This window comes from Chelonia mydas, chromosome 5 (assembly GCF_015237465.2).
Source record: "Chelonia mydas isolate rCheMyd1 chromosome 5, rCheMyd1.pri.v2, whole genome shotgun sequence".
Classification (NCBI taxonomy): domain Eukaryota; kingdom Metazoa; phylum Chordata; order Testudines; family Cheloniidae; genus Chelonia; species Chelonia mydas.
Genome location: NC_051245.2, coordinates 100,705,148 through 100,719,105, shown reverse-complemented (window position 1 = coordinate 100,719,105; position 13,958 = coordinate 100,705,148). Strand labels below are relative to the sequence as shown.

Sequence of the window (13,958 nt, the reverse complement as noted above, 5' to 3'; positions counted from 1 at the left end):
GCTTTTGGCTGCCAGGACCAGGCTCCCTGCCCGCCTCACTCCCCGACTGCTGCAGCTGCAGTAGCCACCAACCAGCAGTTATGCTCCTCTGCTGGGGATGCTGACAGAGACTCTGCAAGCAGGGAGGCTACACCCTGGGAGTACTGACTGGCCTGTCAGACAAAGCCCCTTCCTGACCCTGGCCCTTCAGCACAGATCCGGGGCACACAGCCCCATCCACTTGCCAGACAGAGACTGTGCAGGGAAAGTGGAGGGGACTGTGATCAAGGGCTGGAATCAGCAGGGGGCCCTGTCCAGCATGGGGCCACTACTCTCAGGTGCATCTTTCTCCTCCGGTCCCTGGCCCTTGACCTCAGCCTGGTCTTTATTTCCCTACACAGCACTGAAAAGCCAGGGTCGGGAGAGGAGTGGAAAGATGTACCATGAGTACTGGCCCCCTGCTATTGAAATAGGGGATAAAAGGCATCCCATACGGATTTTGTATGGGACAGACAATTTTCTATTTAAATAAGGGACCTCCCTTGTCATATGGGACTATTGGCAATACTAGTGTCACTCCATAGCATCTTTTATTTTATTTTAAATTGTTCTTTTATTTTCCTCCCACATAAAAGGTATAGAAATTAAACTAAAATGTTTTGTTAGTACAAAATTAAGGTTGCAAATATAAACACACAAAGTCAGGCAATATAAAAATGGTGGTGCCATGAGAACACATTCTACAAAAGCCCCTAGTATGACAACAAGGAACTATACATTGGCTGTGTAGTATTATTTTTACATTTATTGAATTGTTTAGGGAAATGTGGCCAGCAAAGGGAAATTAGATGAACTCCTCTGCTTTTTGACTTTGACATGCAAATAGCTGTTGCTGTACAGAAAGAGAAATTCAAAAACAGAGTCCAGCTTGGATGAGCAGCACCACACTGATCTGAAATAATCTGTGCATGTAAAAGAGGATTAGGTGCTTTTCCAAGGAGTGGGACTGGGGATATAGACCCCAATCTTGCATCCTTGGAGCAAATGGGAATTTGGCCATTGACCTTAATGGAAGCATGATCAGGGCTTTAGAGGCGCTGAGGGAGTTTTTACATTTAAAACAGTACTCATGAGTAATCAGCATGCCCATTTCCCATCCTACGCCAGCATGAGGCTCCTGGTGAGTGGTGACTGACCCCCTACATCAGCACTATGCCAGTGGAGGTTCCCTCTGACACAGGGGGCTGCTCTGTGGGGTAGTTAAGCCAGGTTTACAGCCAAAATGCATCCATGGTGCAGCATAAAGCAACCACACCACACCAATGACTTTCATGACTTCTGTGATCCGTATGACAGAAGCAGCCAGGCCCAGCACTTCACCAAATTCCAGCAAAGGAAGCTAGGCTCCAACTTCCTTTAAAAGGAGGAGGCCACGGTTGTCAGACATTTTGGCCTTTAGGTCACGACAACCTGATTTACAGCACGTTGCTCTCACTGTGGTGTGGTATAGTATAGTTAGAGGCGTTGGGGTTTTTTGTTTTTTTTTTTGCAACATTTGCAGTGACTCACACAAGCTGTTTGAATACTAGCATTTTGAAAAGAGAAGCACTCCACTTTGTTTTAAAGTTTTCCAACTTTTTCATAAAGTCATATCTCACGAATGCTGGAGTCAGTATTTTTTCTCTTAGGAAGTCCTCAGTAAGATCCTATGCACGAGGACTTTTTGAATGAATAGGGTCGTGTTCATTTTAGGAGTTATTCTCCCTGAAGCAATTCACCCCAACAGAGCCTATGCACTTAAGCCTTCAAAACAGGGCTTAAGTGAAACTTAAGTGGTAGCCCTATCCACAGGACTAAATTTCACCCTATGGATTTCAGTTTGTTTCAGTGCTGCAGGAAGGTTCATAAACTTTGTCCATAGGTGTTAATACCCCTTTAATTTCTTTACAGAAAAGACTTGGCTACTTTAAATCTGAAACTAAGATCTGAGTACAGTGAGTTTCCAGATCTCAAATGATGGCTTTCATGATGGGAGATTGGAAAAGGTTATCTGGAGCGACTGTGAATGATATTTCAAGTTATTGTAATAACATACATATATCCTAATAAGTGTTTGTCCTTGTAGCAGGCTCTTGACATGCCAATGTAAGGAGAAAATGTTATACAAAGGGGAAGCGCTTAGGAAATAGGATACAAAAGGAAACAAAACACCCTCTTTATTAAAAAATATAGTTTTGAATTTTTATTGTAATAAATAATTCTCATAATTTATGACACAGTAAAATAAAGACACAGTAAAGACAAGTAGGTATCTTGCAAAATATAACCAAACCATAGCTTAATGATACTTAGAATTCAAAAGTGCTCCCAAAATGCATGCTAAATGATTTCACAGAGTCATAGAATCATAGAATATCAGGGTTAGAAGGGACCTCAGGAGGTCATCTAGTCCAACCCCCTGCTCAAAGCAGGACCAATCCCCAACTAAATCATGAAAGTCTATTTTGTATCATAGAATAGCAGATGTTCCATCTCAACTGTTTCCAAAGAGTCTACTCCATAGGCTACTCTTCTAGAAGGTCCAAAGTCTTGCTTTTCAGATGATTGATCAGAATAATGACCAGTTGCAAACTGGTGGTGCCAACTATATCCCTGGTAACAGTAAACAGTAGAACTTCTAACTCTCTAGAGCGTCTTCAAAGTGCAAGAGATTATCTGCTGACTTCCAACCCAGGAGGAATCGTGATGTTGACAAGAGGGTTAAACAGCCTTTTCTCTGTTGAACTAACTAACTGCTTAACGTTAGCCAATATCTTAAAATCTGCAATGAGGAGAGATGGTAGCCCACATGCATGACATTCTTATCCTTGTGTAAGTCAAAGTGATGACAATTTCATCCATGGAGGCTGGAAGTGATAGAGTCTCAGTAGGGAATGTAGAGCTCAGAGAAAAATTGGAATGTTTTAAAAACAAGTATAAAATGAATTAGGGTAGGGACCTAAAGTGCTTTCTTTTTTGATGGAAGTATTTAAAAAACCTGAACAACATCCACAAAAGTGCATAATGGACAAAGCAGACATGTAGGAACTTAAATAAATACAAATACATACACAGAGATCCTGATGCTGATCAGTTTTACATCAGGATAACTCCATTAACTTCTGCGAATTTACTCTGAATTTACACTGGTGTAAATGAAAGGAGAATTAGACCAGGACATTTTAAAATAGTATTTAAAATAAAACTTCCAGAGCTCTAGAACATATTCAGTGAAGGAAGAAAACATTCTGCATTAAGTCACCTCAATTCGTACATCTGTGAAAAGAAAAAAAAATTATACAAGCATTTTACAAAAAGACATCACCACACATTTATGACATCATTTCCCATCTTTAGTCTGACTAAAGCCAAAAGTAAAATAAATAAATACATAGCCTACACTACTACACAAATTCTGCACCAAGTTGCACCCATTTAGCCAGTAGGGTTGAGTGGATATAAATCAATGTAGAATTTGACCCAACCTTTTTAACACCAGAAGAAAATAAATAATCTCTATTGTGGCTTGCAATTGTCCAATTACCACGTCATGAGCCCAATCCAGGCAAAATTTGTTCACATTAACGGTTTGTACCTCTTTAACTAGATCAATTTTTAATTCAGCTGTACTCATCTAGCACAAAGAAGGCTAAACTAACTGATGTTTAAAAATTAACTGATTGGATCGTATTTTTCAATTATATTCTTGATGACTTCGGACCTGATTTAGCCAAAATTAGCATCTGTGGCCATTGACTCACAGGAATCTCCAAGTACAAACAGAGAAGGAGGAATTATCCTTTTACTAGCTGCTATCAAATTCCAGCTTAGCTGGTTGTGCTGCCCCATTCCCAAGGACAGAGTCATGTGACAAATACATAAAAATATAGTCCATGGACTTTACTGAGCATTCTAATATTCTCTCCACGTTGCAGCATCCTAACAAGGGTGATTGTTTATCTCCAGGTGACTGAACATCAACCAGCGATGGAAGAATTGTAAAGGGGTCTCATTCTGAAGTTACTGGTCTCTCCCTGCCTGGAAACTCCTTTTTGGAGATCAGCCAGAGAGACCTAGAAAGATTCCCTAGAGTGCAAAGATTTAAAAACAAAAAATGTAACTAACAGGTAGGAGAAAGGAAAATAGGAGGCCTCAGATCAGTCAGTCAATAATTGGGAAAGGATCCCCTAAAACCACTGGAGTGTGGACTGGGAAGTGCTCAGAATCTGCATCTAAATTTTTAAACTAATCCACAGGCCAGTTCTTAATCTGTCAGTTCCCTTAGCAAAAGCTGCTGTTAAGCTCCAACTCCCACTGGGCTATGCTCTCCTCCTGGACATGGAAGCTGGCAGATGATTTGTACTGTCTGAACTTCGCTACTATTTTTCCTTTTTCACCTGTACTTACTTTCCAGTTCTTCATTCTCAGGAGAAATCTCTCTGCAATTGCCCTCTTCCTCATTTGTTGATAATTCTTTTAAAATAATAAAAATAAAATATCAACACACATATACACGTGAGTGAGCATATTTTTTTCCCCTGCATGTATGGTCATAAATCCTTTGTAAAGAATTCTGACCATGGCATTCTAGGTAAGCTGAGTGCCTAATTGAACTGCAGGCTTACAAGAAGTATTAATGCATAAAACAGTTTGTTTTATAGAACTAAAACTAAAAACTGTTTTTCCTTCTCAAACACTATTCATCTGATGTAGCCTCTGGAGGAGGGAGGAACTTGAGCCATTTTAAGACATTTTAAGAAACTGACCGATTCAAAATCACTAGTCACTTTTTAAAACCTTGGTCTTTGTATTTGCTTACAATTTTACCTAATTTCTCTTTGGTAGGACTGTTTGTGTTGTAATATGCAAAGTTGGTCCACTCTGATATTGTACTTAATTTACTGTTTGGAATATATGTTTTCATTATTTCAGAAAATAAAAGGCACCAAGTTCATTGTTTAATTATTACTGTCTAGTTATCAGACAACTTAAAAGAAGAATGCAAAATGGAGCAGAATACAATTTTGCTTAGGGTTGCCCCTATTACGTAGTGAGTTCTCAATTAAGCCAGTTTCACTTGAAGCACATCCAGCCACATGTATGCAATACTTACTTATCACGTTCACTGCTGCATTATTTGTACATCTCCCTGTCCTGATCTTTTCTAGCTGCAAGAGAAAAAGGAAAATATGAAAGAAAATACTCATTTTAGATTTAGCATTACTACAAAACCCCTGAAATATTTATCTAACTTATTTGCTGTTGTATATTTTTACCTAAAAGACTACAAATTAGGTTTTGTATCTACTGAAAAATCACCTGTGTTACTGTTCCAGTGCAAACTTGGGAAAAAACCAGCTAAAATATTACTTTTTCTTGTAACTTAGGAAAAATGTGTCCTTAATATTAGATTCCCAGGAGGGAATCTTCTGAGACACCAAGGATTTCCTCTGTTCCCTCCTCCACTTTCACAGTGTATTCCTGTTCCCACCACACTCTGTACTGTTGATTGCTAACACCATTGCTGACATCACTTGTGGGGCTGTTATAGAAAAATACAAAACATTTATACAGGGCCTGAGACAGACATCTCCATAACACCCTCTTATGTGGGGCAGGGGTAAGTTGTGTGAAGAGATTAACAGAGTCTGACATAGCAATGTTATGCTATCATTAACCTGATGGACTAGGAATATGCAGTCCTAATGGAGATCTTATCATAAATTTTGATGATGGAAGACCTTTTCCATGTGATTTCCAACCAGAAAGCTATTTCCAGTGCTGAGGTGGTGATGGGGGAATATATTACACAGCTTGAAATAGTAAAACAGTTTCATAACCTTAATACCTCTACTGAGAGTTATTACCAAAAAAGATACCACACAGCTCTGTATTATTTCCAGTTGAAGTTCATGCCAGCTGTGTGTTTATGCCTACTAAATAATTTAAAAAGATTTTCTGGTAAGCCGTTAGCCCATTGCCTGACGCAAGCTTCCTCATGCATTTCTGGTCATATATTGTTACAGTATGACAAATTGGTGTGGTTCTGTCAGCATAACAGGAGACCTCCAGTACTTTTCAGGTAATCTCTCTGCAACCCAGTTTGATCCTGAAACTACCAGCTTTTTTAAGTCACTCAAATTAACTGAAGAAACAAAACCTAATTTAAAAAAATCAAGAAAATGGAACAAACTAGTGGTGGCAAACCACTGTATGGGGAGGGGGAGTACCTCTTGTGATAAAATCTTCAAGATGTAAATCTCAAAAATTCTTGCAAATACCTGTTTATGGTCATCTCTGTTACATTTTAGCCATGACAAAAAATATAACTTGAATACACTCATATAATTACCTTATAAAGTTATTGAGTCAAAATTCAGACAGTTTTGTTAGAAGCTATGACAGAAAAGACAATTATCATGCTAGCCTAATGACATGTAGATTCCATCTCATGAGAGAAACCACGGAACTGGAAGCAGCTTTGGCAACGCCAGATGAGTAGAAAAAGCTTTCACTTCCGAATGGGGAAAGCACCATTCAAAACACTCTGCAGCATCATCTACAGTTTGACCAATGGAGATGCATTAACAGCTGCCTGTAGGCAGATGACCAAACAGTTCCCTGTGCCAGGGAAATGATAAATACTACCTTAATGGTTACTATGTGGTGAGAGCAGATTAAGAAAAAACAAATGAAGCAGGAAGGATGTGATAAAAAAAATTAAGAGAATTGGCGGTTTCAGGGTGGAGGAGTTGGAACAGATCATCATCAGCTGATTTCAATCCTATTAGTATCAACAAACATAACAAAAGGAGAAAAATATGGCAAAAAAATGTATACCCTTTTTTACCCAGAGCATAAATAGAAGCAATGATCCAAAGAGAACCAACGCAGCCCCAGCTGTTGCAAAATAGTGTCTACTGTTAATCCTTTGACTATCCACTGTATCATCTAAAAAGGATTAAAAGAAAATTATTAGAGAAATAATCAAGTTACAGTAACCAGTTAAATTACTCAAGCAGGTTAAACTTTCTTGAATCTTAAAAAAAAAGTTTTGTTGAAATTTCTAAGTGTCTTATTTTTTTCTTGATTATCAATGAGCTCATGGAACTGGACAAAATGGAAAAAATTCACAAAAAATTGTCACCATTTAAAAATACAGGTTATAAGTTATATAGATTTTATTTCTCTGCGATTATTTCAAAACCCAACAACCTGAGAATATTGTTAATATTATTGAATTACAATAATTACTTTAAGAATTTCAAACAACTTTGACCACCACAAGACATGTCCATGACTCATTACTATGCTCATATGGGAAATGCAGAATCACAGGAATGTAAGGCTGGAATGGACCTTGAGAAGTCAGCAGGTCCAGCTCCTTGTGCAGAGACAGGACTAAGTAAACGTACCCCATCCCTGACAGGTTTTTAAGAACAGGTTGGACAAACACCTGCAGTGATGGGGATTCCACAACCTCACTTGGAAGTCTATTCCAGAGCTTAACTACCCTTATACAGTTTTCCTGATATCTAACCTCATCTCCCTTACTGTAGATTAAGCCCATTACTTCTTGTACTCCCTGGCCCTTCAGTGAACGTGGAGAACATTTGAGCCTTTAATATATTTGAAGATTGTTATCAGATTCCTCCTCAGTCTTCTTTTATCAAGATTAAACAAGCTTTCTAAAACTATTATCATTTTTGTTGCTCTCTTCTGGACTCTCCAAATTTTCCACATCTTTCCTCAAGAGTGGTGCCCAGAGCTGGGCACAGTACTCCACCTGAGGCCTCAGCAGTACTGAGTACAGAGGGACAATTACCTCCTGTGTCTTACACAGGACACTTCTGTTAATACACCCCAGGATGATATTAGTATTTTTGAAGGCTAACATTTTATGAAGGGAGCTTAATCATTAAGGAAAAGATATACAATAGTGCAGAAACTGATTTTACACCAATCACTGCAAACCTCCATCTGAAGTTATAGCTAACTCTGTTCAGGTCGCAGGTATAAACCCCCTGCTCCCACTCTGCACGTTATCACCCTGCTCTCGGCATTTCAGAATGATATTCAAGCAGCTTATTTATTTTTGCTTTCTCTTTTGCTTCTGCTGTTATCTACTATATGTACCTTAGGGTGATTATGCACAAATTTTGGTGTGATACATTTTTAAATTGAGTTCAAGGACACACCCTGATGCTGCATTTCAAGCCATGTGAGACAAGTCAATAAACAGAAACTGTTTCAGACAAGGTGGAAGACAATTTAATATTTATCCTTGCTTCTGGAGTCAGTGGTATCCAAGGAGGTGCACTGGATAACACAAACGGGTCTGTGACAGGATGCAGCGGGATCATTCTTCCATAGGTGTTCAAGGAAATGGCTATCACAATAGCTGCTCAGAAAACAGACTGGGGAGTATCCTTTTGGAAAGGCAGAGTTCCACACCCAGGATTACAGGGCTGGACTGTATCTCACCTGGGGATTTTGCTGTTTAAATCATTTCACTCCCTTGTTAAATACCATCACCCCTTGATACTTTGCTCACTATAACATTTTTTCCCTCTGATGATTTATTCCAGCAGTTTCCTGGGGCCCCGTCTGTACTTTTGGATTTATGCAATGTCTTCCTCCCACTCCATTCTATGTACAGATTTTGATTCTGGTACTAATTTGTTTAAATTTAATGTAGGAATAAGGAATTGTTGGCTATCATCCCCAAACTGTACATGTCAATGATTAAGTTGCAGGGGAGGGTTTCATTTCTCAGCTCCAGCTAGACTGGGACATTTTCTACCCTCAGGTTCATACACAACTTTCACATAACTTTTAAAGCTGTGCAGAACTCCCCACCTTGAATCACCACCCACCCACTCCATATATACTGGAAATATTAACATGGTGAAAAAATACCCTAATAACAACACTTAGCATTTTCAGTGTTCAGAGCACATTACAATCACATTAATGCCTATACAACCTCTGCAAGGTATTAGCTATATTTTGCATGTGGGAAACTGAGGCAGGGCAGTTCTGTGACTTACCCAGTGCCATAGAGGAAGTTTAAGAGCCTAGATTTAAAAACCCCCACAAGAGTTTCCAGCTATTATTCAAGCCCCCAGACTATACCGATTTCTACAATATATTGCTTGGCCTTGTCTAGATTAGGAAGAGCAGGTTGTGGTTGATCCAATCTAGACAACCTTACTTAAGAAACATTACCTGGTATGATTAAAATAGCAGATGTGTTTTCTTTAAATTCTTTGTTCCAAAATATACAGTGAAAAGTCTCATTAATACTTGTGTTGGTTTTAAGTGTACTTGTCACACTGTACAGTTGATCAGTTCCTCTTTCATAACTTGTGTTTGCTTTGTCACTGAAGTCTTGATGTTCCCCATTATGCCAAATGACCTCTGCCTTAGGATACCCTTTTGACTGGCATGTTAACTCCCATTCGTTCTGTCCTGCAGTCCTCTGGACAATCACAGTTCTTTTGGTTATGTTTCTATAAGGAGCTAAACAAAAACAACAACGACACAAAAAGCTATTATAGCTATGGTGCTGACAGAAGAGCGTGTGTTATTTCAGGAGGTCACGCTCTTTTCGAGCCAAAATTCTGCATGTGAGCAAGTAATATTTTTTTGATGATCAAGTTAAACATCATTATTGTTTGCTTCATCATTATGGTAAAAGTGGGGAGGTAGGTTTTGTACCTGGACTGAGCTATTTTCATTACAGTTTTGCAACTTTTTTTAAAGGTTGTATCAACCTTTCTTCAGCTGACCTCCCCAACGTCAGTCTTTGTTTGTTTCGCGGCCATGTGTGGTAGAAAAGGGCAGAGTCACAGACTCCACCCAGAGGTAGGTGTGGGTTTGGGCTCCTGTGTAAGTGCCAGGAGGGTGCCTCAGAAGGTCAGTGGAGGCCTCTTTGGATGCTGAACCCAAGTGGACAATTGGGGTCCTACGGATTCTGCATCATACTTGCACCAGAACCCATAATTTATCCCATAGCTCCCATCAGCATTTGGGGGAATTACTTGCATAAATATCTATGCATCAAAGTGATATTAATCTTCCCCCTAGTCTACATGTTTTCCATTGCATCTTTGTGGGAGAACAGTTTGTAGTGAACTTTGCATTCTTGATACTGAGTAAACTCTTGTGCAGAACTGCAAGGTTCAACCTACAATATATACCCAGCAGTATTGAGACAAGCAACCCATAATTTTTCAGAAAGAAAATGAGGGCAACATATAACTTGTATCAGGGGTCACAGCCTGGGGCAAGAGGTGTCAGCACCATCCCTGTCCAGAGGATGAGAATCCATTCAGGTATTTTGCCCTTCCTCTCCCCTACCTCTTCAGGATTATTCCTCTTCTCCAGAAGGCAAAGCTATGGGTGAGACGGGGCCATAGGGGGAGGGTAGAATGTCCTCAGTGTAACCAGGAGGTAGGAGGTGCTTAAGGAAACCTGGGCACTTTTGCACAAGAAGTGCTCTGCCTTATCTCCACCTCCCTCATTACCCTCCAAATATAAGCGAGAGAAGGAAAGGATGGGCAGAACGTGCTCTCTTGAGTTGAGCTGACAATGCTGTAATGCAGAGGCTTGAGCTAGATCTTACACACATTGTGAATGCTAGTTACAGACCAAGAGCCAAATTTCACCCTCTGGCATTATTGCCATCCCAATGAAGTCAGTGAGGGGAGACTTGTAACTGGATAATGCAGTAATAAACTGATTTCCACTATCTGGAAAAAATGCTTACCTTTTACTTGCAAAGCAATCGTCTTGTAGTCAGCTCCCTCATAGCCAATGAGACAGAGGTAAGTCCCTGCATCTGTAAATTTTACACTGGTGACCTGAAGCATAGACCTTCCAAATTGCAGTTTATCTTTCAACAATTGTACTCTTCCGCTGTAGCTGCTGTGTTGGTTATTAAAGTTTTCCTTTCCCTTGTGAAGTTTGTAAACCTCTTTTGTATGTTCCTCTTTTTTCTCCCAAATGACACTTAAATCTTGAAGCTTTAATTGACCATTCACTCGAAACCTGCATTCCATAGTCACGTTGCTCCCATATTCTACAATGTACTGTGGCTGGGGAACTTCAACTGTGAATAAAGCTGGAAAACAGAATTCAGAATAAAACTTCTTTTCCAAAAAGAACATGATTTTCAAAGTTATATTTCACCAACTGTGTGGATACATTTCTGTGTGCCTAATTTATGCACACAAACATCCACAGTGTCTGTGTGCAAGTTTGGCATTTGTGCATGCACACAACCAGTTAGGTACCTAAATGGCTATTTACACTGGAGTTGTACACACACACACACACACAGGATATTTGTGTAGATAAACTAGGCGTGGGTGTCCTCTTGGCCCCTATTTTCAGAACACTGTGGAGAAGCTTGTACTGCTGCTTCCTATTACAAGAGTGCTCTATGTTTGTATGTAAGTAAATAGTTACTAGATAAAGTGCAAGTAGATGACACTCAAGAATATGTAGCGTAGTTCTTGGGGGGAGGGTTTGAGCATTAGCCTGCTAAACCCAGGGTTGTGAGTTCAATCCTTGAGGGGGCCATTTAGGGATCTGGGGCAAAAATGGGGGATTGGTTCTGCTTTGAGCAGGGGGTTGGACTAGATGACCTCCTGAGGTCTCTTCCAACCCTGATATTCTATGATTCTGTGATTTTGTGGACCAATAAAACTTGCGCACTGCTTTGTCTTCCTTTGTCTTCCTTTGTGCAGTTCTTTACATCTGCTCTTTATACCCCCCCACACTGTTTTGAAACATTTACCCCTGCCAGCTACATCAATCTAGCCCTTTTCATGCACACGTTTGGCTTAACATTTAAATGATAAAGAACAGTGTTTTTTTACCTAACAGTTTAAGAAAAACTAAGTTGGAAGGTATAGTTCCGATGCCCATACACTGAAAAAAAAACCTAAACAAATATTTCTGCTTCTTACCATTTAGGAAATGCCAATGGGACACGAATATACACAAAAGCAATGCATTTTCCATCTTGCAGAAAGAACCTAAAATGATACAAAATCCTATTATGGTGTGTTTTCTAAAATTACACTATACATTGTACTTTAGCCAGGCAGAATGTAGTAACTGCACACAGGCACTGAGTTCTACTATAAACAGAGATAAGCCAGATTCCCAAAAGGTACATCAGGAGTCTCGTATTGTATCTGTGACTATGGAGGAAATTGCAAATATTTTGGTAAATCAGGTAATAAAATCCTTGTTCTGCTCCAGCATATAACTGTGTCAACTTCTGGACAACAGATTTAAAAATAAATTAAAAAAATAAAAAATTCCCACAGTTATCCATCATTTGTAATGTAACAATACACTTTTCATCAATTTATGCCACAAAGTAAGTGCTCATACACAGACATTGGTTAAAGTAGATTATAGTAGGGAACTCTCACAGCACTAGCCAATGAGGAGGGAGGAAGTTATCTGGAAACATTGTTCCTCCAAACCAAAAAGAGGAGAGAAAAGTTCTCCATCTGTAGCTTTAGAGGAAAGGGAGCGGAGGGCTCTCCCTTATTTTAACTCAGCATGAAACATATCTGCTGTCAATAGAGCTAGTTGAATGACACAAAACCAGAGTGTGAGTGTTTGTATTCTGAATGGTTGTTAGGTTCAGCCATGTTTGTACCAGTTAGTTTTGCAGTTCACATATATTCACAAATACAGGTTTCAGTTCACGTCTAGAGAACAGGAATATGCATATTTGCATGGGAATAAAGTTTCACAAAAAGAAAAGGAGTACTAGTGGCACTTTAGAGACTAACCAATTTATTTGAGCATAAGCTTTCGTGGGCTACAGCTCACTTCATCGGATGCAATAAATTGGTTAGTCTCTAAGGTGCCACTAGTACTCCTTTTCTTTTTGCGAATATAGACTAACACAGCTGCTACTCTGAAACCTTAAAAGTTTCAGTCATCCAGTCAGGGAGTAGAAACAATACTGTAGCATCAGGAATAGCCAAATGAAGAGACACGACCACATGGTTTAAAAATCCAAATTCTCCTCTAATGTATCTGAAGCCTTCTCACTACAATGCCTGTTCCCCTGCAGCAGACTACCTACACTGTACTCCCAGAGAACTTTCAGATCCTCTAACTTCTCTCAAAACTAAACCCACCTGCAACCTAGAGCATGTGGAAGGGAAACCCATTATAGTACCATGAGACCAAACACACACTGCAAACAGCACATAGCAAAAATGAACACCTTTCAAATACTCCATAGCGTGAAAAACATTTGTGTAAGATCTTTGGTGGACGATCCATGAACAGGAAGAAAAAAAAAAAAAGAGGACAAAATTTAATCAGATAGCGTCTTCCCCACAAACACTGTGACCAACTCCAGCTCTCAAGATTACAAGATTCAGAGTTAGCCAACCTGATGTCCACTGTCCACTGTTAACACCACACAGGAAAAGCTCCTAAATAAACCAATAAATCAATACACGACATTGCTCTCTTACAGGTAATTAGCATATGAGGCACATCTAAGGCACGTCATTTAAGTCACAGTAACACGTTCTGTTGCGAAAAGTGAAATTCACTTCACCTGTATGAAACCAAAAGTGAAGGTTGAGGGGTTTGGCAAGCAAAAATCCATCCCTTTGACCTAAGCTGAAGCACATACTAATTTATGCCCAAAGGCTAGTGGCTCTGCACATCAGTTGTGGACTGAGTTCTCAGCCTCTCCCCTGGCCCACTTTGTCTTGTCCCCCCAAGATAGCCCGGGCAGGACTGGCATTAAAGAACTCCTCTACAGCGTGCATAGGATGCATCCTGTGTGGCTCCTTTTCTGTTGACGTGTTCCTTCACACGTCTCCAAAGCGGGGGGATCTTTACATCTTGTGAATATATACAGCTGTGCACAAGCGTAAAGTCTGCTAATC

At 39.7% G+C, this 13,958-nt stretch overlaps 1 protein-coding gene across 1 annotated transcript; it reads right to left on the bottom strand.

Moving 5' to 3' along the window:
* Positions 1-2,194: 2,194 nt before the first annotated feature.
* CD274 (CD274 molecule) lies at positions 2,195-12,062 on the bottom strand. The gene is given in 8 exon segments (XM_043546957.1): positions 2,195-3,294; positions 4,426-4,491; positions 5,132-5,163; positions 5,165-5,186; positions 6,859-6,969; positions 9,247-9,540; positions 10,790-11,143; positions 11,994-12,062. Coding segments are annotated over 8 exon segments (957 nt in total). The 5' UTR covers positions 12,049-12,062; the 3' UTR covers positions 2,195-3,271.
* Positions 12,063-13,958: the final 1,896 nt, after the last annotated feature.